The 27,479-nt window shown below is 36.7% G+C and overlaps 3 protein-coding genes across 5 annotated transcripts; 1 reads left to right on the top strand and 2 right to left on the bottom strand.

Moving 5' to 3' along the window:
• Positions 1-3,179: 3,179 nt before the first annotated feature.
• LOC122066959 (calmodulin calcium-dependent NAD kinase-like) lies at positions 3,180-8,670 on the bottom strand. The gene is made up of 8 exons (XM_042630804.1): positions 8,287-8,670; positions 7,949-8,178; positions 7,742-7,803; positions 5,401-5,622; positions 4,966-5,092; positions 4,454-4,782; positions 4,202-4,346; positions 3,180-3,765 (listed from the first exon to the last, which is right to left on the bottom strand). Exons 1-8 carry the CDS (start codon positions 8,537-8,539, stop codon positions 3,529-3,531), a joined length of 1,605 nt encoding a protein of 534 aa, XP_042486738.1. The 5' UTR covers positions 8,540-8,670; the 3' UTR covers positions 3,180-3,528.
• A 4,242-nt stretch (positions 8,671-12,912) lies between these two features.
• Positions 12,913-16,267, top strand: LOC122066939 (pentatricopeptide repeat-containing protein At3g22470, mitochondrial-like). 3 transcript variants are annotated; one of them, XM_042630778.1, is made up of 2 exons: positions 12,918-13,153; positions 13,615-16,267. In XM_042630778.1, exon 2 carries the CDS (start codon positions 13,646-13,648, stop codon positions 14,948-14,950), a length of 1,305 nt encoding a protein of 434 aa, XP_042486712.1. In that variant the 5' UTR covers positions 12,918-13,153; positions 13,615-13,645; the 3' UTR covers positions 14,951-16,267. The 3 variants fall into 3 exon arrangements, with proteins under 3 accessions (XP_042486710.1, XP_042486712.1, XP_042486711.1); XM_042630777.1 differs by having other exon boundaries at positions 13,148-13,274; XM_042630776.1 differs by having other exon boundaries at positions 12,913-16,267.
• Positions 16,268-17,745: 1,478 nt separating this feature from the next.
• On the bottom strand, positions 17,746-26,028 carry LOC122066955. The gene is made up of 6 exons (XM_042630799.1): positions 25,449-26,028; positions 19,822-19,978; positions 19,156-19,332; positions 18,959-19,042; positions 18,479-18,560; positions 17,746-18,330 (listed from the first exon to the last, which is right to left on the bottom strand). The coding sequence occupies exons 1-6, from the start codon at positions 25,820-25,822 to the stop codon at positions 17,900-17,902; spliced, it is 1,305 nt and encodes a 434-aa protein (XP_042486733.1). The 5' UTR covers positions 25,823-26,028; the 3' UTR covers positions 17,746-17,899.
• Between the last annotated feature and the right edge of the window lie 1,451 nt (positions 26,029-27,479).

A 27,479-nucleotide genomic window follows, 5' to 3' on the forward strand; every position in this document is an offset into this window, starting at 1 on the left:
AAGAGAAGAAGAACTAGGGTTTCCTTAAAGATTTGATGAAAATCATACCTGAATGTGTCATTACTGCTACATCCAAACAAGCTCTTTTTCCTTAGGTTTGATTGTTACCTGTGGTTGACTCGAAATTTTGGAGGTGGTCAATTGAATTTTTTTTTTTTTTTTTGGATGGGTTTTTTGGGAGAAGGTTTTTGGGATCGATTTTTTGGGAGAAGGTTTTTTGTGGATCGATTATGATGCTCTTGATTATGTGATTATTTGGAATGCTGATTATGTGTCCACGTGTACTGCTTCACATGAGGGGGAGATTAAAGATTATTATCCATTTAAGTTGTTGTCTGCTCAAGATTATTTCAGCTGAAGATTGATTTATTGTTAAGTACATGCTTGTGTATGTCCTCAACAATAGTTTTATCTTTCAAAGATGGTTATATTCAGCAACCTGATGTTGTTTGGTATATTCAGCAATATGCCGGCTTGTGAGTGTTTTTGATGTAGTTGTTGGATGCTACATTTTTATTACATTGCCTTTTTTGGAAAGAGTTTTTGATGTAGTTGTTGGATGCTGCACTTTTGTTGGAGTGCCTTTGATGTAGTTAAGTCACTTAATGGGTTTATTTTATTGCAAATAAGCCTTGGGTTGGGTTATGTATGTGTTGGGCCTTTGATCCCATGTGTTTTCTTTGTAATGAGCCTAAAATATGGGTAGAAAGTAGGAAAACATGATTCAATTCATTAGTTTAGTTAGAGTCCTGTTTTGAGTCTATTTCCTTTGTTCTTTCAGTTTCCTAGTCAGTTTAGGTTTCCCAGTTAGCTAGGGATTGGGTTAGGCCTTTCCTTTTTAGGGGTTGAGTCAGTTTTGAGTCTTCTATATAAGTTTGTAAGTGGCTACAACAATGAACACGAATTCATTGATTAAAAAAAAGATGGCTTATGCTGTTGTAGGTGAGATGCTTAAATCAGAGGGTGAGATGTCTATTCACTAGTTCTTCTCCCCCCTTCTCAACCCTCTATCGAATTCTCTTTCTTTTCTTTATTCTCTTGTTTTTTGTTTATTCATTCTTTCGGTCTCTGAATTTGGTTTATCTTGAATTTAGTAAAGATCTTGCCTGAGATTGGATCACTTGCGATTCGATCTTACATTAGCCTTCTTTGGGAAGGGCTTTTGGTGTTGCTGCTGTTAGTTGTTGATGGTTTTGCATGGCTTGTTCAACACGACGTTTCTTTATCTACTGATGTTTGATTTATTTGAGCTGATATATTGCTGCTGGCTTTTTGATGATTGATTGGAGTTCTTGTTGGTCAATGCTGGAGCTTTCTTTTCTATATGTATACTCCAGCTTGAGGGGGAGTGTCCCCATCGTGCTATGAGTAATTAGTTGAACCTCATATTAATGAAGCCCAAGGGGGTAGCGAAGTTGGCAAGGGACCTTCGCCCTCAGGAAGTGTGTGGTTTCAAGTTCGACTGCTCTTACTTCCTTGGGGCCACTCACACGGGGTGTGTTTAATACTCTTCATTGCTTTCAGTGAAGGTTGAATGGTTCTCCTTCAACCTTGGTATACCTGTCATTGGCAAGCCAAAAGAAAAAAAGCCTCATATTTATGCGTAAGGTTGTGTATATTCCTTATGAGCTGCCAAACTCCATCTCATCCTCACTGAGACAAGTTCCATTGGAAAGTTACTTCGGTATGAAGACTCCTACCAGTGTGAGAACTGGTTACTAGAAATGTGACATTAATTCGACAACCCACTTTTTACACCTGATTTAAATTTCACAAATTCATGCCTCAGTGTGATAACTGAGTGAAACCACAAACAGACCTCACTCTTCTAGGTGTTTTCCTTTTTTATTTATGTGCTCAAAATGGACTACAGATCCAGCTTTTGTGGAAGCCTTGTGTCATTCTGAAATTGCAAGTTTCTCCTTGATGCATTAAACACAATCGTGGGGCAAATTATGGTGAATTAATTAAATGTCCATTGCCTTATTTAGAAGCTCATGGGTTGTGCTTCAGAAAGGTGCAGGGGAATATCAGGACTTAATTGTACTTCTGGATGCTATCAACAATTATTTTATGGATTTGTTTGTATAACAAATAGATCTTTGGTAATAATCTTGGGATCTATTGCCTAGGGAGGGGGTTGTCACCTATACACACAGTGAACTGGAGATTTAGTAGGATTTGAAGTCTTGATTGGGAAGGGTAGGGGTATTAACTTACCTGCCTTTTGGCAGAGAAAGGACAAAAGGGAAGGGTACCAACACTGATAGTCAGACTCACAACATATGCAGTATGATCCTTTAGTTAAAAGGAGCAAGGGCTTATCGGAGGTCGCAAAAGCTCCAAGTTGTTCCCTCTCACCCTTGTTCGTCTCTCCTCCCTTCCCCACTGTATTTGATCCCAGTAGTAGGTCAGAGTTTTGTATCAGCCCTTATCCCTAACTAGTTGGCAGAAACGTGTATTTGAGGACAGGATTTTGAATCAAGCTTGCTTTCTCATTACAACTCATTCAACCGACTGGAGAACAGGACTAATTGGTGAAAGCATCAGCTTTTGATCCCGCTAAATGGTAATTGGGAATGAGAGGCAGTTTCCACCACCTGCTGCAGCTGAGATGTTATACTATTTAACTGGTTGATTGTGCACCTCGTTGAGATGTTACATGCATGTGGATGAGATTTGATGACATCCAATGGAATGTCTGCCAGAGATCTCTTGAAGTAAGAACATAGGACATCAGGGAATGAAAATTTTTAAGTTGCTGAGATGCAATCGGGGAAGGGTACAAGTAGGAAATGGGTTCTGTAAGGCCGAAGAGAAATGGATGTTGAGGATGGATTATTTTGTTCTCATGTGGATATAAATAATTATGTGCTTGTCCATTGGGGTTCCTAGATAAAATCTTGGCAACCATGACATCAAAGCATTATTATTTAACCTTTGTACCATAGCGCTTTTTGAGTGATTAATTTCCTTCTAAGCCTCTTAATGCTTCTGAGCTCTTGCCATCCTTAACCTGCTACTACAATTGAGGGAAATATTTTCTGAAAAGCTTCACTGAAACCAGTTGACCAACTGTAATGTTAGGGTATGTGCTCTGGAAGTTGATGACCTGGGAGAAATACATTAAGTCAACATTCTGAAAAGAACGAAAATAAATCTAATGTAAGTACTCGCACTTTGGAAAAATACAGTAATGTTTATTATCCTTGAATTATATAGTTTTTTTTTCCTTTCCAAATTTGCCATTGATATATGGTTTCGCATAGTATATAGTCCTTGTGATACAGGAATGTATCATGTAATCTTGCAGTACAGAAGTGTCTTTTTCAGTGTATTATTAAAATATATATAGATATGATCTACACTGTGCTTTGCAGATGATGGATTTTACTTCCATGACCAGGAGAATGGCCTGTGCCATGGGTTACAAACCCAGCATAAACAAATCTAATTCTGGGCTGGCGTCTAGTTTTGGGCCACGGATCAGAGGACATGAAACTACACTGCTTCCGTGCTGGTTCATCTTTATCCCTGATTTTCAGCTTTCTGGATGGCAATCTTTAGTTCATCTTGAAAATGATCTCTTGAAGATGGCAACAAGATTTCTTTCCAGAGCGAGCCAGAATTGCCTGTCTGGTCAAGGTGAGCGTAAAGCTCATATATGGATTCTGCATCCTCATTCAACATGCTTATTTTCTTTAAAAAGTCCACTGTTCGCTGATCATCCAACGAATTGTTCTCTCCATCTTTCCATCCCATCAACTGCACCCACATTAACCACATCAGTAGGTATTGTAAATTTGGATTCAGCACTGTTACTAATACTAAATACAGAATATTATATTCTATTTCTTTCTCTGACTATATGGGTCCCATGTAGATAATACCATTCCCCGTGCCATCATTGGTGTGACGTGGGAGAATCCATGCACACTGGTGGCATGGGGAACCCTCTCCCTAAAATGTTAAAAACTTCTCAACTGGTTTGCAGCTTTTACAGTGCAGATTGCTTCAGGTTTTCAGACCGGCCCTACCAATGTTTGGGTCTTTATTATTAACTGGGCCTGATCAGTGGCAATAATAGCCAACATGATTGTGGGCCGGTGGGCCTGGTTGATTATTCAAGTTAAAAAAAAATATATATATATCAAAATAAAGCCCCAAATAAAACAAAAGGGTGGAATAGATGATTAATTACCTTAGGTGGGCCTCCCATAGTATTGGTGCAATATAGTCTGGCACGATCAACTAATTTGCAGTATTTGGGAAATCCATTTGCAAATCTCTTGTGGGACAGCAACTGCGATTTGACCCTTACTGCTCTTCCCTTTAGAATAGCTCTCCTGTAAATTACCATAGTTATCCCTTTAATCATGTTTGTATTAGAATCTTTCTCCATTTTTTCAAAATAATATAGTTTTGAATATATCTAGGAGAGTTTCAGATGTACCTGATGCCTCTAACAACGGCTAGATGAGGATGACATACAACTCCAACTAGTTCTACCCTGTATGGTTTTCTCTTCTTGGCTGCTTTCATTTGTTCTAGATTTTCTTCTTCATCTACTTGTTCCCAATAGTTTTCGATTTTAGTCCCATCCTCGGCATGTTTGTATCCGACACCCATTCGGTACCGGTGACGATGAATATTCCTGGCCATTGCAATCGTCTGCTTGAAGAAAGGTTCCCATGAAAGGGTACCATCCATGATCACATCACGCCCTTCATTGAGTGCTGTCACTAGAAGGGATGATGCTGCATCGATGGATGATTGATGCACCTGCAATCAATTGAACCGATTTTGAATTCTCTATCTTCGTTGGATACTTTTGAGAAATAAAAGACTATAAATACTCATCGAGCAAAGTAGATTTAGATGTTAAGCACCTATTTCCCTCCCCAGTTAAATAAGTTTGTGCTCCCCCCATACAACAACTATATGAGAGAGAGAAGAGAGACCGACCAGTTCTGATATTTGGAGCATTTCATCAGGGCCTCTAGAGCTGAGGTCTCTGAAAATGACATCCGTCTCTTTAAACGCGTCTGCCTCGACTACCACCGGATTTCCTGCCACCCCTTCCCAGAAGGATCTGCTCAACCACAAAACACCCAAATACCAAAATAAGTACGTCATAACTCATAAGATAATGGGTCGTTCTAGATATCACTATGCCTAGTGAAGTATAACGATTTATTATTTGCCACTTGACTGTATAGGGGTTAGTATAATTATAAGTCACTTTCATATTATCTTAAAAAAAAAAAAGAAAAAGGTAAAATAACGACTTGTGGATAATTGGAACCCAAGCTGAAGAGCTCTAGCCTTTGCTTTAAGAGAAAAAAAAATAAAAATCATGGGTTCCAACTCCTTAAAGAATTGAGAGTCAAATGTGCTTACCCTTTTAGTATTTCCTCGAGGACAGTGCTCTTGCCAGCTCCCATTCCACCACCCATCAAGAGAAGCACAGGGCTCCTCTCACCGGGGGCTGCTGGCACCATCACATCCTTGCGGTAGGTTTCATCATTTGATGGGATGCCAATTGCTTTCATCTCTGTCACTAGTGTAGAGAACAACCTGGTGATCTTCAGGTCTTCGCTCACCCTATCAAATCTCTGCTTCCTGCAGCTCTCAAAAACAAACATAAACTGTTGTTAATTAATTTTTAATAATCCATGATGATAATGATGATTCCACTTTGTATGATACCATATTCTCATTAATATGATTAAGTGGACATGGAAAAAAAAAATTTTATTGGCTCCCAGTATTTTTTTGTGAAAAGAGAATGTTTTAGCTGCTATATAATTACATAAAAAAAACTCTTTTAATGTACTTAATACCCTACTCTTTATATTAGATATGTTGCAAAGGGAAAAAATTATTTCTTCATCTTCTCATTTTTATTTCTTTTCCATAATGAACTCTCTCTCATGGTGACACATTGAGTCATGTTGAGCTAAAATTTTTAAGGATTAATATATCTCTTCATGGGAATGTTGTGGGTTGCCATTTTCCACTCACTTCTTGAGTTCTTTCCCTTTGGGTTGTCATATATGACAATTTTATATCTATAAATTTTAAATATATGATTTGTCGGCTAAGAGAATTAATTAAAGGACTTCACCATCCATAGATTATAAATGAAACACAATGTTGTAGTAGGAGGTTTGAGTCTAATTTGGTGAAACAAAGAGGATGTTCTTATAATAGTGGCATTCTCTAGGGGGTGGTGCTGTAAATTACCCTATATTTTTTTGGTAGAAAAACCCATGTTATTGGAACTACATGTTTTCAAGGAATTATTAGTTTATCAATTTGTTTAGGATAAGAAAATCAACTTCCATAGAAGATTAGATCATGCGGGGAAAATTCATGTTTATGCAATTATTATTATTATTATATATATATATATATATATATATATTTTGGTAAGTACTATTTAAAAATTACAATTGACACATTTTGGAAAAAATGTATTCACACAAAACAATTATACAAAAATAGTAGTTTTAGTTCAAGATTGCAAAGAGTAAAATTGAAGAATAAAAATTTATGAAAAAGGAAGTATATGATGTTAGTATCCTCCCCTCTCTTCTTATTAAATATGCGAATCCCTTCTTCCTTGTTAAATATATTATTTTGCTATCAGTCATTGACTTGACATTTAAGAAGCCAATATAAGCGTGCGCATTCCTCTCAAAAAGCTTAAATTTAAGAAAATTTAAAGAAATAACTAATGGACATCAAAAGAATTAGGGAGGGGGGGTGTTGAGTCGGAGAGGGGAGGAGGAAAAAGGGGTCGTCACTTTTATTTATTCAAAAGTTTTTTTTTTTTAAAAGGAAATAATCAACTTTATTTTGCTTCAATGGGATAATGTTTTTTGTTTAGGGGCGACGTCCACTAGCACTTCTCTCTCTCTCTCTCTCTCTTTCTTGTGAAAGAGAGAAATAGATTTATGAAGCACTAGCGTATGCTATGTTCTTAGACAAATCCTTTAAAAATAAAGGCCATGTTCAAGTCTTGAGAAAACCCATTTAAAAACATGTGAGAGAGCTTTGAAAAAGTTAGGAGAAAATCTTCTTGGAGAATAATATAAATTCATAGCTAACATCTCCCCGAGGCTATCTCACTCATCCGACGAATGTAATGATATATTTATCCCTTGATTGTGGGTGGAGAAGTACTCATTGATTACGCACTCCGGGACATACAACTACTTGTCAAAAGTGGATTTTTTTTTTCTTCTCTATAGAAAAAAAAAAAAAAATCATTTAAAGTAGACCCGTGAGGAGAACTTCAATGAGAAAACATTCATTAGAAGTCATCAATATTACCATCAGAGTTTTGGATGTTTTGAATGTTGAATTACTTGCCAAAAGTGTTAAATATGAGAAAAGTCTCTCAGAGCTGACCGAGTGAGGAAAAGATATATATGGGACAAATCTCTCTCAGCTGTTGCCAATAGCTCTCTCTCTCTCTCACATCCATATTGACAAACCGCAAAAGCACGCCCTGGTTGGTGTGGTCCTCTATGCCGCTAGATAAGGAACCCTCTCTACCAAAAAAAAGTTAAGGGAACCATCTCCCTTTAGATATATAACATGGAAGCACCAAATCCGCTGAGAGAACCACCTCAGAGAATGGACCAAATACCCAAAGACCAAAGACCCTTTCCAATGTTTTTTTTAATAAGAGATTAAAAAACATAAAGGAGAAAGAAGAGATGATGAAACCCACCTAGTGGCAGCCATTACAATGTTCTTCATCTTCCTTCTTGGTTCTGATTCAGACCTCAATACCTGTATTCATAAAAACCCAACAAATTTCTTCCTTTTTTAAAATCAAATTCTGAAACCAGAGAAAAGTTGATACTCTTTTTTTTTTCATTATTTTTTTTCTGTTTCAATTGCTTGAAATTCGGATCTTAATTAGTTATATACGTACCTGACTGATCATAACAGAAATTTTGCTCCAATGGAAAGCAAAGTAGCTGAGGATGCATCTATCAAACTCTTCAATTAGACTATTGACTAGGGATTGATCATCTTCTGGGTTCTTACTGGAGAAATACTCATAGATGTCCTCTTCACACCCTGTAGTTTTCCTCAGGTAATTGTTTGCTAACTTGCAGAGCTGTGGGCACTCATCTGGATTTTCAAATCCTATTTGTCTAGCTGAACCCACGAACATAAATTGTCAACATCTATAAAAAAGAATGAAAAAAAAATCCAGAGATATATAGGATTCATTAATTTCATGAAGGATGATGATCTGATTGATACCTACAAAATGGGAGAAATGTTCCATCTTATCAACATGACCGGATTCTGATTTCCTGAACCATGGAATGATCTTTTGGCACCTCATCTGTTGCTTCTTCCTGCGGCGTCGATACCTCATAATTGGTGCTGCTACCATTGCGAATCCAATGAATGTTGCAGTGAGAATCTGTGTAAGGAAGAAGAAATCATGGCCTCTGCTTTTCCCATCTGAAGAGATTATATAAAAACAGAGAGGAACAGAGAGATGGGTCATGTGGTAGGTTCCATGAATGAGGAGAGAAGAAGAAATGAAACTGTCAGGAGGAGTACTACAGAGAACAAGAAGTAAATTTCTATGAACTCTCAATACACTGACCTTCCTGATGCATCGTGTTGTATAAGATAGTTTCAATTTATATTGGAAGTTTGAAACTTATAAAATAGAGCAGAGGATAAGAAAGTCAGAAAAAAAAAAAAAATGATGAAGCAGCACTGAGAGCTTTGATTTGATAATGGTGGAAATGGGTATTTGACTAATGGCAACAAATGTCCCTTTTTTTGTTTTGTTTATTCTTAGTGGGTCAATCATTGCTTCCATTTTTTTGTTCCTACTGGGTTTTTTTTGGTCTAAGCTCTTGTTCTTGGTATGATTGGTTAATTAATTTATTGTGTTATGTTCATATGCTAGGTTCACAGATTTTTCCTTTTTTGTTTTTTGTTGTTTTGTTTTATTTATTTATTTATTTATTTATATATATTATAATCTATGGTGGATTAATCATGCAACCTAATCCTCCTTGATGATGTGACAATTAATACTTAGGGTAAAATAACTCTTATTCCATAATCTTACGCACGATGGTTGTTTAATTTTTTTGAGAAAAAGAACACTTCTTGGCCGTCAGTGCAAGGCCAATGAGAGGGCACATATGGTCATCAACATGGGATGGGTTTATTGCATTTCATAGGGGTGGGAGCATCATTTCACCCTTAATGCCTTGATGCAGTGCCGTATGACTAGAAAACATTCATCAGCCTTTGAATTTGTGGTTGAATTACGCGGCATAGATTCGGATCCAACTATTCCAAGAAGGTATCATCCATGAAGATTAAAGTTGTCAATTTTGAGATAAAGGTCTGCCTTGGCGATCTCATCTTTTTATAAGGTTGTCAGTTTATGACCACAATAAAAAATGGGACCGAAGTTAACTGTTTAAAACCAAAAGAATGGAAGCAAAAAAGCATAGATTCAATTTTGATTTTGAAAGTGAAAGTTTATTCAATTCGTGCTATGGGATTCTTGGTCGAATTGAGTGAAAAAGATTTGACATTATGAAACTATATTTTTCATAACATAATATCTTTCTTGACTTCATTTGTTTCAACATGCTATTTTCGCTTAAACTGAAATATTGAGAGTGTGTAGAATGAAAACGAATATAGAAACTAAATAACAACCGACCCAATTTGAGGTTTTGAAAATCATTTGATTTAGTTTCAATTTGTACATGGAACTAAACCAATTGACACCGTCATCTCTTTATCTTTTCGGAGCAGTTAGATATAATATATGCCATTCTTTCAATTTGGCTAGTAGTTTTCATGTGTGGGCATCTAGATATGCTATGTGAAAGATTGTATAAGATAGAAATTCTAAAGACAAGTAGACTCCATGATTCTCTGTTCACATGTTAAGTTTTAACTCGATCAGAAATAAAAAAAACATAATAAGACAAAAAATATAATTATACAATGATTTTTTTTTTCTCTCTCTCTCCTCATTTTTTTTTTTAATATTTCTTTTCATAGCCACCAAACATAGCCTGAATGAAACCTTTCCATTACGTTATCCAAGAGCTAAAGCATCGAAGAGAAGTAGCATAATTATGAGCTAATAACTAGAGATCAAACAAGGTATAAAAACAAACCCCATTTTGAATAACATAACATGGAAAAACAAAGTATGAAAAAAAAAAAAAAAATTAAGACCACGAAGAAGTACTTAGACTAGATGAGAAGGTAAATAAGTGATTTTGTGTTTAAGTTTTGACATGTCACCCCAAGGTGATAGCTCAATTGACGAAGATCAATACCTCAAAATTAAATGGTCATGAGTTTGACATTACTTGGAGCCTAAAAAAAGAAAAACTTTGACATGTTATGTCTTTAGACCATTTCTTATATATCTAATGGTTTGAAATGCCATCGTATCCATCAATTAGTTTTATCAATTGATTATTACAAATCACAAAAAATTTCTCCTTCTATGTGATGATAAAGTGCAAAGGTTCATATCTAGGGTTATAGGTGCCACCGGAAACTGATATTGACATCTTTAATAAAGGCAAGTGATACAAAGAATATACTCAATGCACAAGACTCATCCACTGCAGTGTTAAGGAAGATCATACTATATTATACTATACGTAACTTTACCCTCACTTCGCAAAGAGATTATCTCGTGACTTACACCCCTCAAGTGATACAGTGTATCTGAAAATTAAATGTCTAAATCATACAAGTTTTTTTTTTTTGGTAAGGCTAAATCATACACGTTTACGTGTCAAAAGACTTTAGGGCCTAAAAACAGAAATTGATTTCAAATCGTTGACTAAAAATCTATTATCCATCGCTTCTCCTCCATCAATTCTGGTTAAAAAGTTTTCCAAACCAAGTGATTTCTGGTCAGGAACCGGGGCTACATTTGGACCAGACCCTTTATTTCAAACGCGCTACTTTTAGACTCTTTGGATCAATCACACGGTATATAGTTATTACGCGTGTATTTTTCTTTTTAAGGATTTATTGATGGAAATAATTTTATTTTTATTTTTTAATTTTATTTATTTATTTATTTATTTTTTTAAGGGGAAGCTTTTCTTCACCGCCAATCAAAGGGACAAAACTCTACAGTCCCTTCCCACCTTTAGTGGCCTACCTTGGTTTTAGGGAGACTTGATCTTTTCTGTTTTTTGCTAAAGAATTAAGAAAATCTCATTCAAAGAAATAAAAAAAAAAAGGCAACTTCTGCTAACTAGGTAAGAAATAACAAAGAAAGAAAATGGGTAAAGCCCCCAAATTCAAAATCATAAATTTAGATAAGCTAAAAAAATATGGTAACCTATTAATTACGAGGAATCTACAAGAATGTAAGCTAGAAAAAACAGGTGAAAATGAAAGAATATCATCTACAATAGTAGATGTCGTATAATCCAAGGAATAGTCGAATGCCGAAGAGCAAATAGATGACATGCTCATAGTCTGAACAAATCACTAAGCAAGTAATATGAAATCAAAGAAATAGAAGGTAGCCATCTCAAATAGCTTCGTCGTAATTCACCTTAGTCTCTAGTTGATGTGGAATTAAAGCCTTGGGGATAGCCAATGAAGGGGGTGTATAGAGTTTGAAAAACTTAGTCTAACTTGGGTTGGAGAAAGAGTAAGAGACTCTATAAAAGAGATGTCTCCTTTAGATCCCTACAATCAAGTAGTTTTAGATTGTTTGGAGAAGTAAAATGTTTGAGAGACAAGTTAGAAGATGAGAGGGCGGGTGCAGTTGCAGGAAGGGTAAGAAAAAGGGCTGATACATGCCATTCTAATCAAAGGAGGAAGTAAGCACAAATGGTCAAAACAGTTTTTGACCACAATAGATAAATAGGTCTTGACGTGTTAGGGTTTTTGTATTATTCTGATTTATTTTATGGATAAGAGAACTTAACATAAATGATGTTCACAAATGATATCAAATGGCTGCAAAACGTTTTTTATTACAAAGATAAAAATAAAAAATGATATAAAAAAGACAATAGTGAAGAGGTGATGGAACATGATGACAATGTAGAAGATGCATAAGATTTGAAGCAAAAAGAGGAAGATCTTTGTTGGGAAGACACTCAAGTCTCCCTTTAGTGTAGGTAGAAAAGTCACCGTATTAGATTTGCTCTTTATTTTCTACGTCCAACTGATTAGTAAATCTGATGTCCCTCTGAAGTTTTTTGTATGATTTGGTTATTCCAGTTTTGATTTTGCAATAACCCTTTTTTATTTTTTTGTTCGGGGCTTAATGCCTCTTGCTGGCATCCTTGCCTTTTTTTTTCCCTCTTTATATTAAATCCAAAGAAAAAAAAAAAAAAAAAACCCTAAAGAGTGCCTTAATAGGTTTCTCTCTTTTGTTTGTTTTTTATTAGCTCATATTTATTTTATGGTAAACAATCATTGAAAACTGAGGTTGCAAATTTGGTCCTATCAGCCCAAACCTGCCCCAAGCTCAAAAAAGGGCTTAGGCTAAGATACCTTGACCAAGAGGGCAGGTCAAGGTTGAAGCCTTGAGCTGAGCCCTGCCTAGCCCAACCCTATCTAGTTCCTCTTTCTTCTGTTTTTCTTCGTCTTCTTCTTCTTCTCCTTGGCCTGCCCACATCTCCCTTATCCCTCCCCTTGGTTAGAGCCAATCAGTGTTAGCCTGACCTTGAGGGTAGGTCTGGGTTGGATATTTTTAGCCTCGAGTTAAAGTTGGCCAGAGCCTAACTTAGCTAAAGGGACCAAGGGTTGGGTTAGGATTTTCAAAAGCCAGGCCAATCAGACCGAGTTGCAGCCCTGAAAACCATGACCAAAGTTGTTTATTAGATGATCGGACCGGTTTCAGTGTCTTTGTCGGAGCTTATCGGTTTAACTGGTGCCGTTTGGTCCGATTCCGATTTTTGAAACGGTAGTTGAGGGTTTGGAGGAGAAGGAAGAAACCACTGCAACTTGAACGGGAAAGAGAAAAAGGAAAGAAGAATTTAGGGTTTTGGGAGTTCGGTTTCATATTCGAATCACTCTGAAATTGAAGTTCGTATATGTAGAAATGGTCGTAGCTTCCCTCTTATCTTCTCCAAAAACTGCTAAAAGGGTTAGTCTTTCTTCCTTATTCAGAGACTCACTTACAATTCCCAAATCTGATTCGAAAACTACGAAGAAAATCTCTATTTCCGACACTCGCGACGTAACCCAATTGGAAAACATCATCAAAGGTAAGTGCAGATCAAGAAATTTTGATCTCAATGATGCAAATGCTCTCTTTGATCGCATGCTTCTCATGAAACCCATTCCTTCCGTCTTCATATTCAATCATCTTTTAACTGCAATTTCCAGGATTGAACACTATTTACCTGCGATTTCCTTCTATAGAAGAATGATCTCAATTGGTGTTTCTCCTGATTTCTTTAGTTTAAACATTCTTCTCAACTGTTTCTGTAATTCAAATCGGGTTTCTTTTGGTTTAGCGGTTTTTGGGGAACTCTTGAGGCGAGGTCATTGTCCCAATGTTGTCACTTTCACTTCTCTGATTAAGGGTTTTCTCATGGTGGATAGGATTGATGAGGCTACAGAGATTTTCAAGAAAATGATTGAGCAGGGCTGTCAACCTAATAAAATCACGTATGGGACTCTGATAAATGGGTTATGCAGATCCGGAAATACAGTTCTCGCAATTCGGTTGCACCGGGAAATGGTGAATCGAAGTAGTGGTTGTAGTCCTGAGTCTCCTAACTTGGTCTCATACAGCATTATAATCGATAGTCTTAGCAAGGATGGATTCATAGACGAGGCCAAAGAGCTCTTTTTGGAGATGTTGGATAAGAAAATTCCACCTGATGTAGTGGTTTACAGCTCTCTTATCCGTGGTTTCTGCAATGTGGGGAAATGGGAAGAAGCCACAAGGCTTTTTAGAGAAATGGTAGATAAAGGAGTACGTCCCAATGAAATAACGTATAATGTGTTAATGGATGCTCTTTGCAAGGAAGGGAAGACGAGAGAGGCCTGTAAATATTTAGAACTGATGGTTCATAGAGGTGTGGAGCCTGATATCATCACTTACAACACCTTGATGGATGGGTTCTGTTTGGAAGGTCAAATTGATGATGCGGAAGAGCTGTTCAAGTCTATGAGAGATCGAGGTCGTGTACCCGATGTTGTGAGCTACAATGTGTTGATCAATGGGTACTGCAAGAGTGGCAAGGTAGAGAAAGCCATGGTTCTTTATCATGAGATGCTCCATGAAGGGATCAACCCCACAATCATTACCTTCAACACCTTATTGACTGGTATTTGTAAGGAAGGTAAAGTTGGTGATGCACGAAAACTATTTGATGAAATGCTCACTCTAGATCAGAGGCCCAACTCCATAACTTATGTTATTTTATTAGATGGGCTTTGTAAGAATCAATGTTTTACAGAGGCCATGGAGCTGTTTCACACTCTCGAAGATAGTAAATTCAAACTAAGTATTAGGATCTTCAACGTTGTCATAAATGGAATGTGCAATGCAGGTAAGCTAGATGTTGCTATTGAACTATTCGATAAGCTGATTCGAAATGGATTGAAACCTGATGTGGTAACTTTTACGGTATTAATAAATGGGTTCTGCAAGGATGGACAGTTGGAGAAGGCAAACGAGTTGTTTGTGCAAATGGATGAGAAGGGTTGCGCTCCTAATGTGGTGACATTTAATACACTTATGCGTGCTTTCTGCCAAAATAACGAGGCAGAGAAAGCAATACAACTTCTTCATAAAATGGTGGAGAGGGATATGGAGCCGGATGCATCCACAGCCTCCATAGTAGTAAACATGCTATCAGAAAACGAAGAATACCGGGGAAGTTTGGATTTGCTTCCAAATTTTATGCTTAGGCATCAGCAGAAAGGATGATGTTCTGCTGATGCGATGAGTTCACAAATTTGGACTTTGGAGGGATATCAGCAGTTGGTAAGCTTATTTTACTGTAAGGGTGCTTGCGGGTCGGTGAGCAATGAATAGTCCGCTGACATTTGGATTGACCCATGGGTTTCTAATGGCACAGATTCAGAGTTCATAGTGACTCTAAAATGGATCGAGTAAATCATGTGGCTGATCTATCTAATTGAATTCAACGGTGACTTGGAAGTAGGGCATCATCCAAAATATTTTTTATCCAATCAAAGCCAATTTTATCATGGAGATCAGATTGAGTAGTAGACAGATCTCAAGGGATGAAGAGATTATTTGGGCTGTGATGAACAATGGAATTTAGTATTAAATCTGTATTGTAGTCTGTTTGGTGAATGAGCTGTTCAGCCAGCGATACAGTGGCAAATCATCCTATTTCAGGCCAATTATGGAAACTGAAAACTACTATCCCAGGGGTTCAAATAATCACTTGGTGTGAAGTGACTGTTGTTTTACCTTTCAGATCTAAATTTTCAAGAGTCCCTAATATTGGGATATATGGCCATTTTGTGTAGACCACCTTCTATTCACCTGCAGCCATTCAAAGGCCCTATCATTTTGTTCGCATGCATTCTGTACAGAAACTAATTGTATGAGCATGAGCAATTGGTTCCTTGTTTGGATTAGTGAAAGCCAACAGTCTGGCGATGACGGGTTTTATCTTCCAAGCAATGCTTCTACAGTGGCTTGGTTTGTATTGACGGCAAGAAATGAGAAAAAAAAAAAAGAAAAAAACTTCAAAAGTAAGCTTCCTACCCTTGGCACTTGATAGAGCTAACAGTTTATTCACTGAATTAGAGTCAGCTATCAAGAATACAGAGTATCCTACCTGATGGTGAGCCATCTTGTTTAATTAACAAAGGGGCAGATTGAAATTTAATCTGGACAGAGCAAAATAGAATATCATATCAGCAGCAGCAGCATCATTAATGGGTTGCAATCATGAAGGGAAATTTATTTTGGTGTACATAGCTCATATTCTTCCTTTTCAGCAGAAGAAGCAAAAAGTTGATACGCTGGACTGCTTTGCCGTTTTGCAGGACTTGCCTGAAGTAATGTTCCTGGTTGGGAAAGAATTCATAATTGTGCTCATTCTTGTATAGTATGGGGCCAATCGATGTAATGTTCTGTCTAGGGAAGATTGAAATCTTCACCTTGTATTGAAGTTTTTCAAGTTACAGTCCCAGTTTGGAGGCGGAAATTTTTGTTAGTTGTACCTTATTGAGTTATTCCACATATTTCATGCTCAAAATTACAGTATATCCTGTCAAATTCTTTGTCAAGCCATCCATATCTAACGTTGTACAGAATGCTTGACCTTTTTTTTTTTTTTTTTTTTTTTTTATTGCCAGCAGTGGGAAGAGCAATTAGTTAGACCAGCATGCATCTAAGAACTGGGCTATCTTGATGTAAACTTGGTTTTGCATTTTCAATGATAAGGATTAGAGAATAACTCAGAGAAGTGATGCTTCTCCTAAGCCTATGAGTCTGCTAGAGTGAACAAATAAAGAGATTGTTCTCTGCTTGGGCTTATTGTCTAGTCAATGAAAATAATATTTATTTATTTAAAGCTGATTATATGATGATAGCATACAATCAGGTAAGGGTGTTAATCGGTTTGGTTTGGTTCACATTTATTTGGCTGAAACCAAAACCACACCATTTACTACACGGTTGCACCGTTTAATAAATGGTTTTGGTTTCACGGTTTTTAAATGGTGTTGGTTTCATGATTTTAAACGGTTTTGATTTCGGTTTATTCCATGCGGTTTCTAAACGGTTAGCAATCGGTTTGCTAGTTTATTCACATGCTTATTAAAATTTGCTTTTGTTGATAAGTGCTTCAATCTTGTATCAAATTAAATGAGACATTGAACAAGCAAAGATTTAACTACATAATAACATAATTGGAGTAAATTATTGAATAGACTATTAGACAGCCTCTATGGTCCTTAATTCTTCCCTAAATTAAACCATTATGTTTTGTCAAAACAACCAAATATTTAATCGTTATACGGATTAATTGGATCGGTTTTGAAGGTTTAAATGGTTTGATTTTCACAGTGTCAATTCGGTTTGAAACCAACGGGTTAAACAGTTAAAACTGACCCGACCCATTTAACTAACTGATCTTAAACCTGAAACCAGAACCTCACCATTTATTAAACGGTTTTGCAGTTTTGATATAAACAGTTCGGCTCGGTTTGGTTTCGATAAATTGTTTCGGTTTCAAATTCACATCCTTACACTCGGGACTGCTCATGGGAGTGAAACACGCAGAGGAAGACAGATGGCTACATGGAGATATTCGGACAGATTCAGAAATTGTCCACTCTTTGTTGACTAATTCACATAACTTCTGTCCCAAAAAAAATTCACATAACTCAATCAGGTCTGAACTTATTTACCCAACACAAAACCATGACCTTCATTTTTCAGATTTCTCACCTGTCCAAATAGAAAAAAATATATATATATCGGATTTGAGTGAGCAATTTTTCAGATTTGGGAGAATTTCTATGGTAAATCTTGGCTTTCTCCCTATTCTGTTAATTTCTGTTTGAATTAAATGAACATGGTACTTAGATCCTAGATCTACAAGTTTAGTAATATCATGTGTTTAATGACATTTTTCCACCAATTTCCCAATCCTGCCTATTCCAACCGATTCAGACCAGAATGAACATGACCTGATTCCGTGTTTTAGAACCTAGAACTAAACTAAAGCAAGCCAAATATGAAGTGTTCAAAGAAAGAGATATTATACCAATATAAAGAATCAATTTTATGCAGGCACATCTCCATGAACAATGGCCTATATATCAGAAATTATATGGACTCGAAAAAAGACACCCTCCCCATCGTACAAATATAGTTAGTACAAGTGAGAAATCAGTTTCGTGCAAGCCTCCGTGCTGCTCCAAATAACAAAGCTTTCCCAATTGCACCTGAATGAATTCCACATACCACAGCCACAGTTCCACCTAAAACAATCCATTTCCAATCTAAACCATGATCCCTAACTTCCCAATTCTCATCATTATTCACTTCTTCACTACTAGATGCTGGCTCTAAGAAATTCATGCTACCATCAATGGGAATCTTTGTGGCTATCCGTGCCATCAGCGCACATCTGGAGAGTGGTACCTCCGATTTCCTTGCAAGCTGATAAGCTCTCATCCCAGAATGCAATTTCTTGACAGTTCCCCACATTCCGTGACGGATGCCCAGCTTTGCCACATCCTTGGGGATCCCCATGTCTTCATAATGCACAAGGGTCACCTCACAAGCGGATAATTGTCCATCACCCTTCCGAGATTCCACTGCACAGAAATCCACCATTTTTTTATTCATCTCACCCCAATCCAAAAAAAAAAAAAAAAAAAAAAATCCCACTAGTTTGTTTTTAAATAAATAATGCCAGAGAAAAAAAAAAAAAGAGGCAAAGTTACTATTTGTGATGACAATTACCAGCCCTGATGATCCAGCTCGAGAAATAATGCTCTACGCGCCTTGGCTTGTCACGTTTGGGTAAATCAGGATATGGTACAGCCTGCAAAATATTGTGGATGGTAAATCAAAAGTACTCGGCATTTAGATATCATGGATACAACATCCACTAGAAACTTATTTTCAAATTGCAAAGAATGTCCTTTAATTGGGAATATATACATCTTCCTGCAGAAGTTTGAGAGAGACGCATGTATAGAGTATATCAAGACCAAGTCATAAATATGTTCATGGAGAAAAGAACAACTGAAGTTCGAGAACAGGTTCATAATAAGACAGAAGAACACGAGGGTAGCAAGAAGGAATTCTTTTGTACACTGTTCATTTATTGATGTATAAGGAAACACCGACTTAAAGAAATGCTGCAACCAAAAATATCCTAACAGAAGAGCAGAGTCAAAGAAATATATATATATATATATATATATGCCTAAGCTGTACCTTTGTTACACAATAATATGCCTTTCCAGACTCCCATATTCTTCGACCAATGATATATTCTCGATCACTGCAGAAAAAAGGGAACTGCAGATCACAGATTATCAAATCAATACATCAGACCAGATGGTGTAAGAACAAGAGAACAGAACTAAGAAGACATCAATGACATAGATCCAGAAATCCCATGATCCACAAACCTTTTTTATCCAGTGAACAATCATCGTTCCTGTGTGACGGCACTCCTCTAATATTTTGAAATGTGAAAGCATGGGATCCCATTTGGGTCGAAATTCATCATCCCAGAAGAAATCTCTAACCAGCTCAGGAGTCGCATCCTCAAAAACAGTTCTGCTCCGTAAAATGGTTGGGCCTGTCTGAAAGAAGAATCCAGCATCAGATACTGAGGCAAAATTTCAACAAACTCTTACAAAAACAAGTGGGGAAAATTAAAAAGGTGCCGGTGCCTATTTGATCCTCAGGGAAAATGGAAGTTACGAAAAGTTAAACAGATAGGATTCACAATTAGAAAATGGCTATAAGGTACAAATTCTTTATGATAATAACTAGACACTAAAGTAGGGCAATGAACAAAAATCTTCCAAAAAGTTGCAAAATAGTCAGTTAAACTGCTATTCTGTGTTGATCAAAATTATTTGAGGACAAGAAGAAAGAAGCTGTAACACATTTGCTATGCCTTATGTGTGCATGCAAACTACAACATACAAAAAATGACCCAAATGCATTAGCATAGCAAAACATAAATCTACGAAAATCTGACAGCTAAAAAAAAGTATTTTCAACTATACTTTATAGCATGACAAAAAGAAATACAAAGAGACATCAAATTCAAAACCAGAAAATACCTCAGGCTCATGGTGCCAAGCTTGGTATTGCATGTTCGGGGTGGAGCGCTCCATTATATTTTGCCATGAAATATCTCCATCCCTTAGGTATAATAGATGTTGTAAATCTTTTTTGGTGACAATGTCTTGCTCTCGTTCTAGAGCTTCACCAGTAAGGCTGCAAAAATATGGCCATAACAAGAATTTATCTATTATGCCCATGAATAACCAGAACTAACTAATCATTAAAAAAAAAGTGAATTCAAGCTGGCCAACATGAACGAAAAAATTGTTATTGGACCAACATGCAAAGCGGAGACCATGGCATTTCTCTCAAGTACACCTTCAACATGGTGGAAACTGTCGGGAAAAACCCTACCATTCTCCTACCTTCCAAATGTACAATCGAATAATACCAAGTAAATATCTCCAAGTGCTGCCCTCTTCCCCTATAATGATATGCCAACACTTGAGAAAGCAATGATTTGCTTTGAAATTATCAACTTCAGATTGAACAGTTTCACAAGCTCTCAGGACTAAACCACCAAGGTCTTGAAATTAGAAGCAGGTGGATTTTCCATAAAATTTTATGGGGGAATGAACAATTGCACAGAGCCACTGACAATATTTCAAAGATAATCTGCTACTCTACTTGAATTAAAAATCCAGACCCAATTATCTTGTCTGTCGTGGTAGATATAAACATAACTGAGATGATAAAATAAAGATGGAATGCCGTTTTACATAGCTCTGAACACTTAAGTGCCAACAAATATGTTTTAAAAACAAGTGGCAACGATCGACTTGTCTGAGAAAAATGCAAACCCATTAGGGCATCCCTGATTCAAAGGAAAATCATCAGTCATCAAAACAGAAGTCCTGTTTTCTAACTCAACCCATATTCCCCAACATCAACCTCAATGAAAGGAATAAAGAACAGAAGAATAAGACAAATGTTTTCCAAGGTCGAGGTCATCCGAGCAGCCATACAAGAATCCAACCACTAGATGAAGATCATAATGGATTCAACCATTAAATGACAGACTTTCAGGACCCAATTATTTAATCAAAAGGTGAAATTATAACATCAGAGATCCACTTTATTTGGTTTTCATTCAATTGATGAGATGATCTTCTGATGATCAAGCTCCAATAAAAATTCCATTTGCATCTACAGATTACCTTCTGGCTGTTTTACCTTCAATAAAAAAACAACATATAATTACATAGCATTCTTTTATTATAAGTATTATATAATCATTTTTCTTTTTGTAAGAACTGCAATTTTTTTTTTTCTAAAGTGCTAGTTCTTTATCTTCGGGCCATGAAGCACAGGTAGAGCACAAAAACATATAAACACAAGATGGTAAACTTTCAACTGAAGAGAAAGCATGGATTTGTTATAACAAAAAAGAAATAATAAGAAACATAATTTAAGTAATACACCAAGTTATGAATAGTAGGTGGTAAACTTTCAGAATGAAGAGAAAAGAAACATATCTGAACCAACTTAAACAGATGCAAACATTTTTCTTCTCACTTTGGTCACCGTTTCATAATTCTAATGCATAAATCTGAAGGACTGGAGCATAAGAATTTTGAAGATACAGTTACCATAAGGATTGAATAAAAGTAATACAATAAACTAACATGAATATGACATATTAGCAACAAAGAACACAGAGAATGAATAAAAAAGAAAAGATGTTTACTTTTTACATAAAAAACTATTTCTTACGCAACACCAGACAAAAGAAATTTATCAAAAAGGCAACCAATAATAAGCAAAAAATGGCACCAAAATGCAGAATTATGGTGAACATAATCTTTGGGAATCTTGCTGCTGTGGGATATGACCCAGTGGATTTGCCTCCAAGTAAGGATCTTATGCGGTGTCACTAGGTTTACACAATAAGTACAATCCTGTTGGCTCAGTTGAATGACTTAAGGCCTGTTTGGTTGTAAAGGGCTTTGGTGTGGATTATTTCGAGACCTTCTCACCTGCTTGCTCATCTTAATTCGGTCCATCTACTTATCTCATTAGCTGTGAATTTAGATTGGTCCTATGTCAGTTGGATATCAAAAATGTGTTCTTATATGGCGATCTGCATGAGGAGGTGTAGATGGAGCAATCTCTAGGGTATGTTGCTTAGGTCTCATAGGGAGAATTCTCACAAAGTATGTAATCTACATAAGGCTATCTATGGTTTAAAAGTCACGTAGAGTCTAGTTGGATAAGTTCATTTCCATTGTTACTTGGTGCAGATTTTCACAATGTTATTCATATCACTCTGTATTTGTTCTGTGTCGGGGTTCTACAGTGGTTGTATTGGTTGTTTATGTTGATGACATCATCACATTTGGGATTGCAGAGGTCTTATTTGCATCAGCATTTTCAGATGAAATACTTGGGTATTTCCTTGGTATTGAAATACTATGTAGTAAGAGAGAGATTAGTCTATCACATAATTATATATCAGGCCTTTTGTCTGAGATAGGTACGCTTGCTTCTAAACTGGTAAGTACTCCTATGGATCCACACCAGAAGTTTGGGACAAGTAATAGTGAAGACTTTGATGACAAGCACTGGTACAAGAGATTAACAGGGAAAAACTTATTTATCTAACAGCTACTAGACCTAATATATCTTTTGTTGTTGGCATTTTTAGCTAGTTTATGCAATCATCTAAGAAGGTTCACTGGATGGCAACATGTCATTTCTTACAGTATCTGAAGGGGGCTTAGTTATAGATCTCATCAACATATTGATCTGGTAGGATATGCTAATGTAGACTGGGCTGGTGTTGATGGTGATAAGAGATCTACCAAAAGATATTGCACATTTATTGGCGGCAATCTTGTCATGTGGCGAAGTAAGAAACAAACAATTGTGGCTAGATCCAGTGTTGAGGCTGAGTCTAGTGCTATGACTCATACTACAGCCGCGTTGATGTGGTTGAAGTCTCTGCTTCAAGAGTTGGGTGTCCTAGTTACTAAGCCGGTGAAGATGTTCTGTGACAATCAAGTTGCTATCAATATTGCAGTAACCCAGTGTTTCGTGAATGGACTAAACATATTGAAGTTGACTATCACTTTGTGAGGAATGTTGTTATGAAGAAGTTGGTTGTTCCTCCATTTGTTTTGTCTATAGATCAGTTGGCTGATATGTTTACTACGGCTCTATTTGGTCTTGCTTTTTGGAACGGCTGTCCAAGCTGGGCATGGGTGATTTATATGCTCCAACTTGAGAGGGAGTGTTAAGTTATGCTGTAACATTGCAGGGGTACTATTGTTAGTCCCTGCGGTAGTCTTAGTTTCCTATTGTCTTCCTAACTTATGTTAGTTAGTTAGTCTTCCACTGATACTTTATTCTTCTATTAGTTCTCCACTACCACAAGGAGTCCGAGTGATATTGCATTTGGTGGTAGATTTCATCTATAAAGAATTATGGAGGGAGAGGTCCATCATATGGACTGTTGCTCTCTCTAGCGATGGTTCTCTTTTCTTCTTCTTCTCCCTTTCACTTGTTCTCTGCTGTTGGTATTGGTTATTAGATTCTGCTAAACTTACATTACTAATTCTGTGTTTTTGTCAGTTTCTATTTTCTGTTGGTGCTTGTTTCTTCTAATCAATCCGTTGGTTGGCCTTGATATTCTAGGTACTACTAGTCTACAAATTAGTATCTCCATTCAGTTCAAGTTTCAACACTATTGGTCGTAAGGATTGAGAGATCTCTACTGTCCAAGTTTCTGCCAATGTCCTATTAGTACGATTCTGGTTTTCTCTACTAGGTTTTCTGGTGTTGTCTTTTCAGCATAGCAAACCCCATTACACCACTTCATGTTTTCTGTTCTCCTTCCACCACCCCCCTTCCTCTAAATAAATTCCCCTCCAACATAAGAACTATGTAGTTTTATAGAGCAGGCAACACGTAATGTGATTTATTTCGTGATTATTCTGAGGACCTAGGTTAGGAATCCTCTCTCAGGATCAGTTAGAGCTCAAAAAGAATAGAACAAGAAAAAGGGGGAGGAAGAGGTGGAGAAGAAGAAGAGGACGAAACTCATGATTGAATGAGAAAAACACTGAACTTGACTTAAAGTGTACTTTTATACTCTCAAAGAAGAAAGAAAACTATGACTAACAGGTGGAATAGTCACTCTGAAGGAGGTTCTTCAACCAGACCAATGCATGTATGAACCCTAACAAAATCCTGAAGGTCTAGTCAAAAAAAAAAAAAAAAAAAAAAAGGATTTGGATGAACAAAATTAAATTTCTTTATAACTAATTTTTTTCCCCCAAGAATAAAGAAAAACCAATCAAATCAACTCAACTCATTGAGCCTCAACCCAATCATTTAGTGTTGGCATTCCCAGTGAAAAACCAAACCAAAAATGCATGGAGGTAAGGTACACCACTCTCCTCACAAATAAATTTTTTATATTAAATATTTAATTTTTGTTTTAAAACACTTATCAGATTATAATGACAACCTTGTGGCCCAAGAAACTTTGTTCTTGTATGATGCCTACACATAAGTCTGTTAGTCATACCACAAAAGTTGATGCAGGCCTAAGAGTCCCAGTTAAGCAGGAACATTCTCAACATTACCAAAGATGTTGCCAAGGCATACACGATAGATTTCCTGGTACAGACCAAACTTGCACCTACCGTGTTTTTTAAGGCAATACTGGCCCAACAGATTGTTTATGTTGTCATGAAATGTTTCCCAACAATGCCCAGTTTGAGAGTATATAGAAATAAGAAAAAAATAGTCATTCTATATGCATCAAGTGTAGCTATATAAAACGAAGAATACAACCTCATGTCATCATCAAAATAGTGAAATTTGCATTATTATCTGTATCAAACTTGAATTAACATTGAAGAAACCAAACACAAAAGTCAAAACCTAGACTTGTTCAATTGGTAGGGTGTCCGCTTAGGCAACTAAACACCTAGTTGGTTACCCAAGCTTACAGCAATTCATGAAGTAATGAGTCCTTGCAGAATTTCTAGAGATGAAATTAACCCATCTTACTTCTGATATATGTCAAAATCCAGATGGCCTGTTTCTAGTTGGCACAGCAAAGTATTCTTTTCCCACATCTTAAATTTATCAAACTGAAAACACACCAGATGAACATAAATACTGTAACCCTTTAAGATCGTCATGTTAGGTTTACTCTTCCATCCAAATACAGGATGATTGCCTTCTTATATCTGACTTTCACCCAACCATTATTGAGTCTTTATGTTCATCAGTATCATGCATATTTCCTTTTTCACATAGTCTCTTGACAAAATCGTAATCCCCCTACCAAATTCAGAATCAGCAGCATCATTACATCACCTAACAGGTATCCCTAAGCCAAAATGAATACTATGACTTCGATTGGCCAACTTTTTCAATATTAATTCAAAAGTGCCGTACAGCAAAGTCAAGATGCCCACAACTGACCCATTTCAAGACTAACTCAATGCATCCACACCTCTGTGAGAGAATCCAGCGACGTTCCGCGGCATACTTATATCATCCACATAAGTAAATGTAGCGTGCATTTGAATTTTGGAGATACTAATCAACGAAAAACTTCATTAAAAGAAGAATAAGAAGAAAACGTCAAGAAGTGGGAACCGAAACTTACCCAGCACTACTACTTCGCTCGCCCTGCAACACCGTTCCCGCTGACGAATCAGAAACGATGGATTCTTCACCCTTCCCTTTGAAATTGGACCAAAGCCGACTAGCAATCGAGAATGCAGAGAGTGCCGTGAAAGCGAGCCAGAGACGACGAGCTCCGAAACCCGGCGGAGCAGTCCAAAGAAATCGGAATTTACTTCGGAAGCCTAAGAACACGAGACCTGTCCACCGAGGTTTCCAAGACCATCCAATCACCAGTCCGATCATCACTGCAACCCAAATAGGAACTGCGCAAACCAAAATGTCGACAAATGTTTCAAACACCGCTGGTTTCTTCAAGATCTCCATGACATTGAAATTGAAGTAGATTTCCTCCATTTTTAAGCTTCAAGAATGGAATCAAAACCAGAGAACAGACTCTTCAAGTAATCGAACTACAAGGATCTCTGATCCCTCTGGGAGAGAGAGGAAGAATTAGATCTTCAAACATTAAAGGGTTAGGTGCCTGAACGGAGGAGACGCTGAGAGAGGGGTTGGACGCAACTCAGAAAAGAGACCAAGAAAGATAATGACGCTGCCTTTTCTCTCTCCACTCTCTCTCTCTCTCTCTCTCCACATCGAATCCTGACGTGGCTGCTGTTTTACGGTTTAAAACGGCTTAGTTTTTTGGATAATTGTAGATTTTTTCGGTGTGTAACAATACGACCAACAAGGGGACAGAATTTTCGTCCACGTTGTATTTGGGGGTTATAATCTAATGCTGCGTTTGTTTGGGTCTAAATGTTTAAGATTATTGGTAGGCTATAGTTTTGTTTGGTATCCATCCAAAGAAACCTTACCAAACGCAACCTTCATCTTCCACACATGATCTTAAAGATCTGGATCTAACTTATATTTGTCATATCACCTACTCTATCTCAGCATTTTGTGGATATTCTAAAATTAAGGATGTATTTGGGTATGATTTCATAGAATGTATTATGCGTTTTAATAATGATTTCTAGGTCCATAATGCATTTTAAAAAGTCATAATAAAGGTAGCCTTAATTTCAATAAGTCCCCATATGATTCCAAACACTTTCAAAGTATAGCTTTATAGTTCATTCCCTTTAACCACAATTTAGAGTTGCAATCTTAAGCGGGTGGGATGCTCAAAACCCACAAAATGTTGAGGTTGAGAAAATTATATAACAATATACATTAAATAGATATTGGATTTAGATGTTTAAGACCATGAGTAAAAGAGTTAAGGTTGCGTTTGGTATTATTTTTTGGAATGCATTATTGACTGAGAATACATTCCCCAAATGCAACATAAGTCATACTTATGGCAAAGTAGTGAGGGTGCCAATTTATGTAGGTGGTAATTGGCTTGCTTTACTAAATTGTACTTTGATGATATAAATTTTTTAAAGCCGTTCAAAATGACTCTCCATTCTAAAAGTACTCTTAGGCATTATTTGTTTGATGAAAAAAAGTGGAAAAAAAAATGAGTGAGACACCTATACTTATTTCCCACAAATTACCACAAATATTTGAAAAAATGGGATGGGAAACTTAACAGATAAGGTCATTTACGTAATTATAGTTGTCTGTTGATATGACACTTAATTTCATGAAATTTTGTCTTGTGTCTATCTCTCTCCAACTCCTATTTCTTCTTTCCTATAGAAAATCAGTTACATTTCCTCTCTTTCAAGGGAGGTAAACCTCACTAAAAATGGCGTGTTTTATTATTTTATTTCTTTTTTTAACTCATAACATGGAAGACCACTCTAACATAATTTTGGCCCACCCTTTGTTATCATCAAACAAATGACACCTTAGCTATTTGCCATGCTCTTACTCTTGCATTTCTACCACACCAAAAATAGTGATTTTTCATTTCTTTTTTTTTTTTTGGTAGAATAAAATAGTGACTTGTTAACGTTAGGTCTGAATATCCAAGGAAGTTTCTCTAGATCTGTATAAGCCAACTACTAGACTAGGTTAATGGTTTCAATTGCATAGTCCACCTTGGATGGGCTCTCCTATT

The sequence above is a fragment of the Macadamia integrifolia genome, unplaced genomic scaffold (assembly GCF_013358625.1).
Source record: "Macadamia integrifolia cultivar HAES 741 unplaced genomic scaffold, SCU_Mint_v3 scaffold264, whole genome shotgun sequence".
NCBI classification, from domain to species: domain Eukaryota; kingdom Viridiplantae; phylum Streptophyta; class Magnoliopsida; order Proteales; family Proteaceae; genus Macadamia; species Macadamia integrifolia.

What these genes read in the sequence shown, in the direction of transcription:
- LOC122066959 (XM_042630804.1), bottom strand. Translation starts at nt 8,539, where the DNA reads ATGACCCATCTCTCTGTTCCTCTCTGTTTTTATATAATCTCTTCAGAT. An exon ending in ACATTTCTCCCATTTTGTAG is followed by an intron (nt 8,179 to 8,286) that starts GTATCAATCAGA and finishes TCGTGGGTTCAG; the next exon opens with CTAGACAAATAGGATTTGAA. An exon ending in GCCGTTGTTAGAGGCATCAG is followed by an intron (nt 4,347 to 4,453) that starts GTACATCTGAAA and finishes GGTAATTTACAG; the next exon opens with GAGAGCTATTCTAAAGGGAA.
- LOC122066939 (XM_042630776.1), top strand. Translation starts at nt 13,109, where the DNA reads ATGGTCGTAGCTTCCCTCTTATCTTCTCCAAAAACTGCTAAAAGGGTT.
- LOC122066955 (XM_042630799.1), bottom strand. Translation starts at nt 25,822, where the DNA reads ATGGAGGAAATCTACTTCAATTTCAATGTCATGGAGATCTTGAAGAAA. An exon ending in GAGCGAAGTAGTAGTGCTGG is followed by an intron (nt 19,979 to 25,448) that starts GTAAGTTTCGGT and finishes ATATTTTTGCAG; the next exon opens with CCTTACTGGTGAAGCTCTAG. An exon ending in CTTGGCACCATGAGCCTGAG is followed by an intron (nt 19,333 to 19,821) that starts GTATTTTCTGGT and finishes TTCTTCTTTCAG; the next exon opens with ACAGGCCCAACCATTTTACG.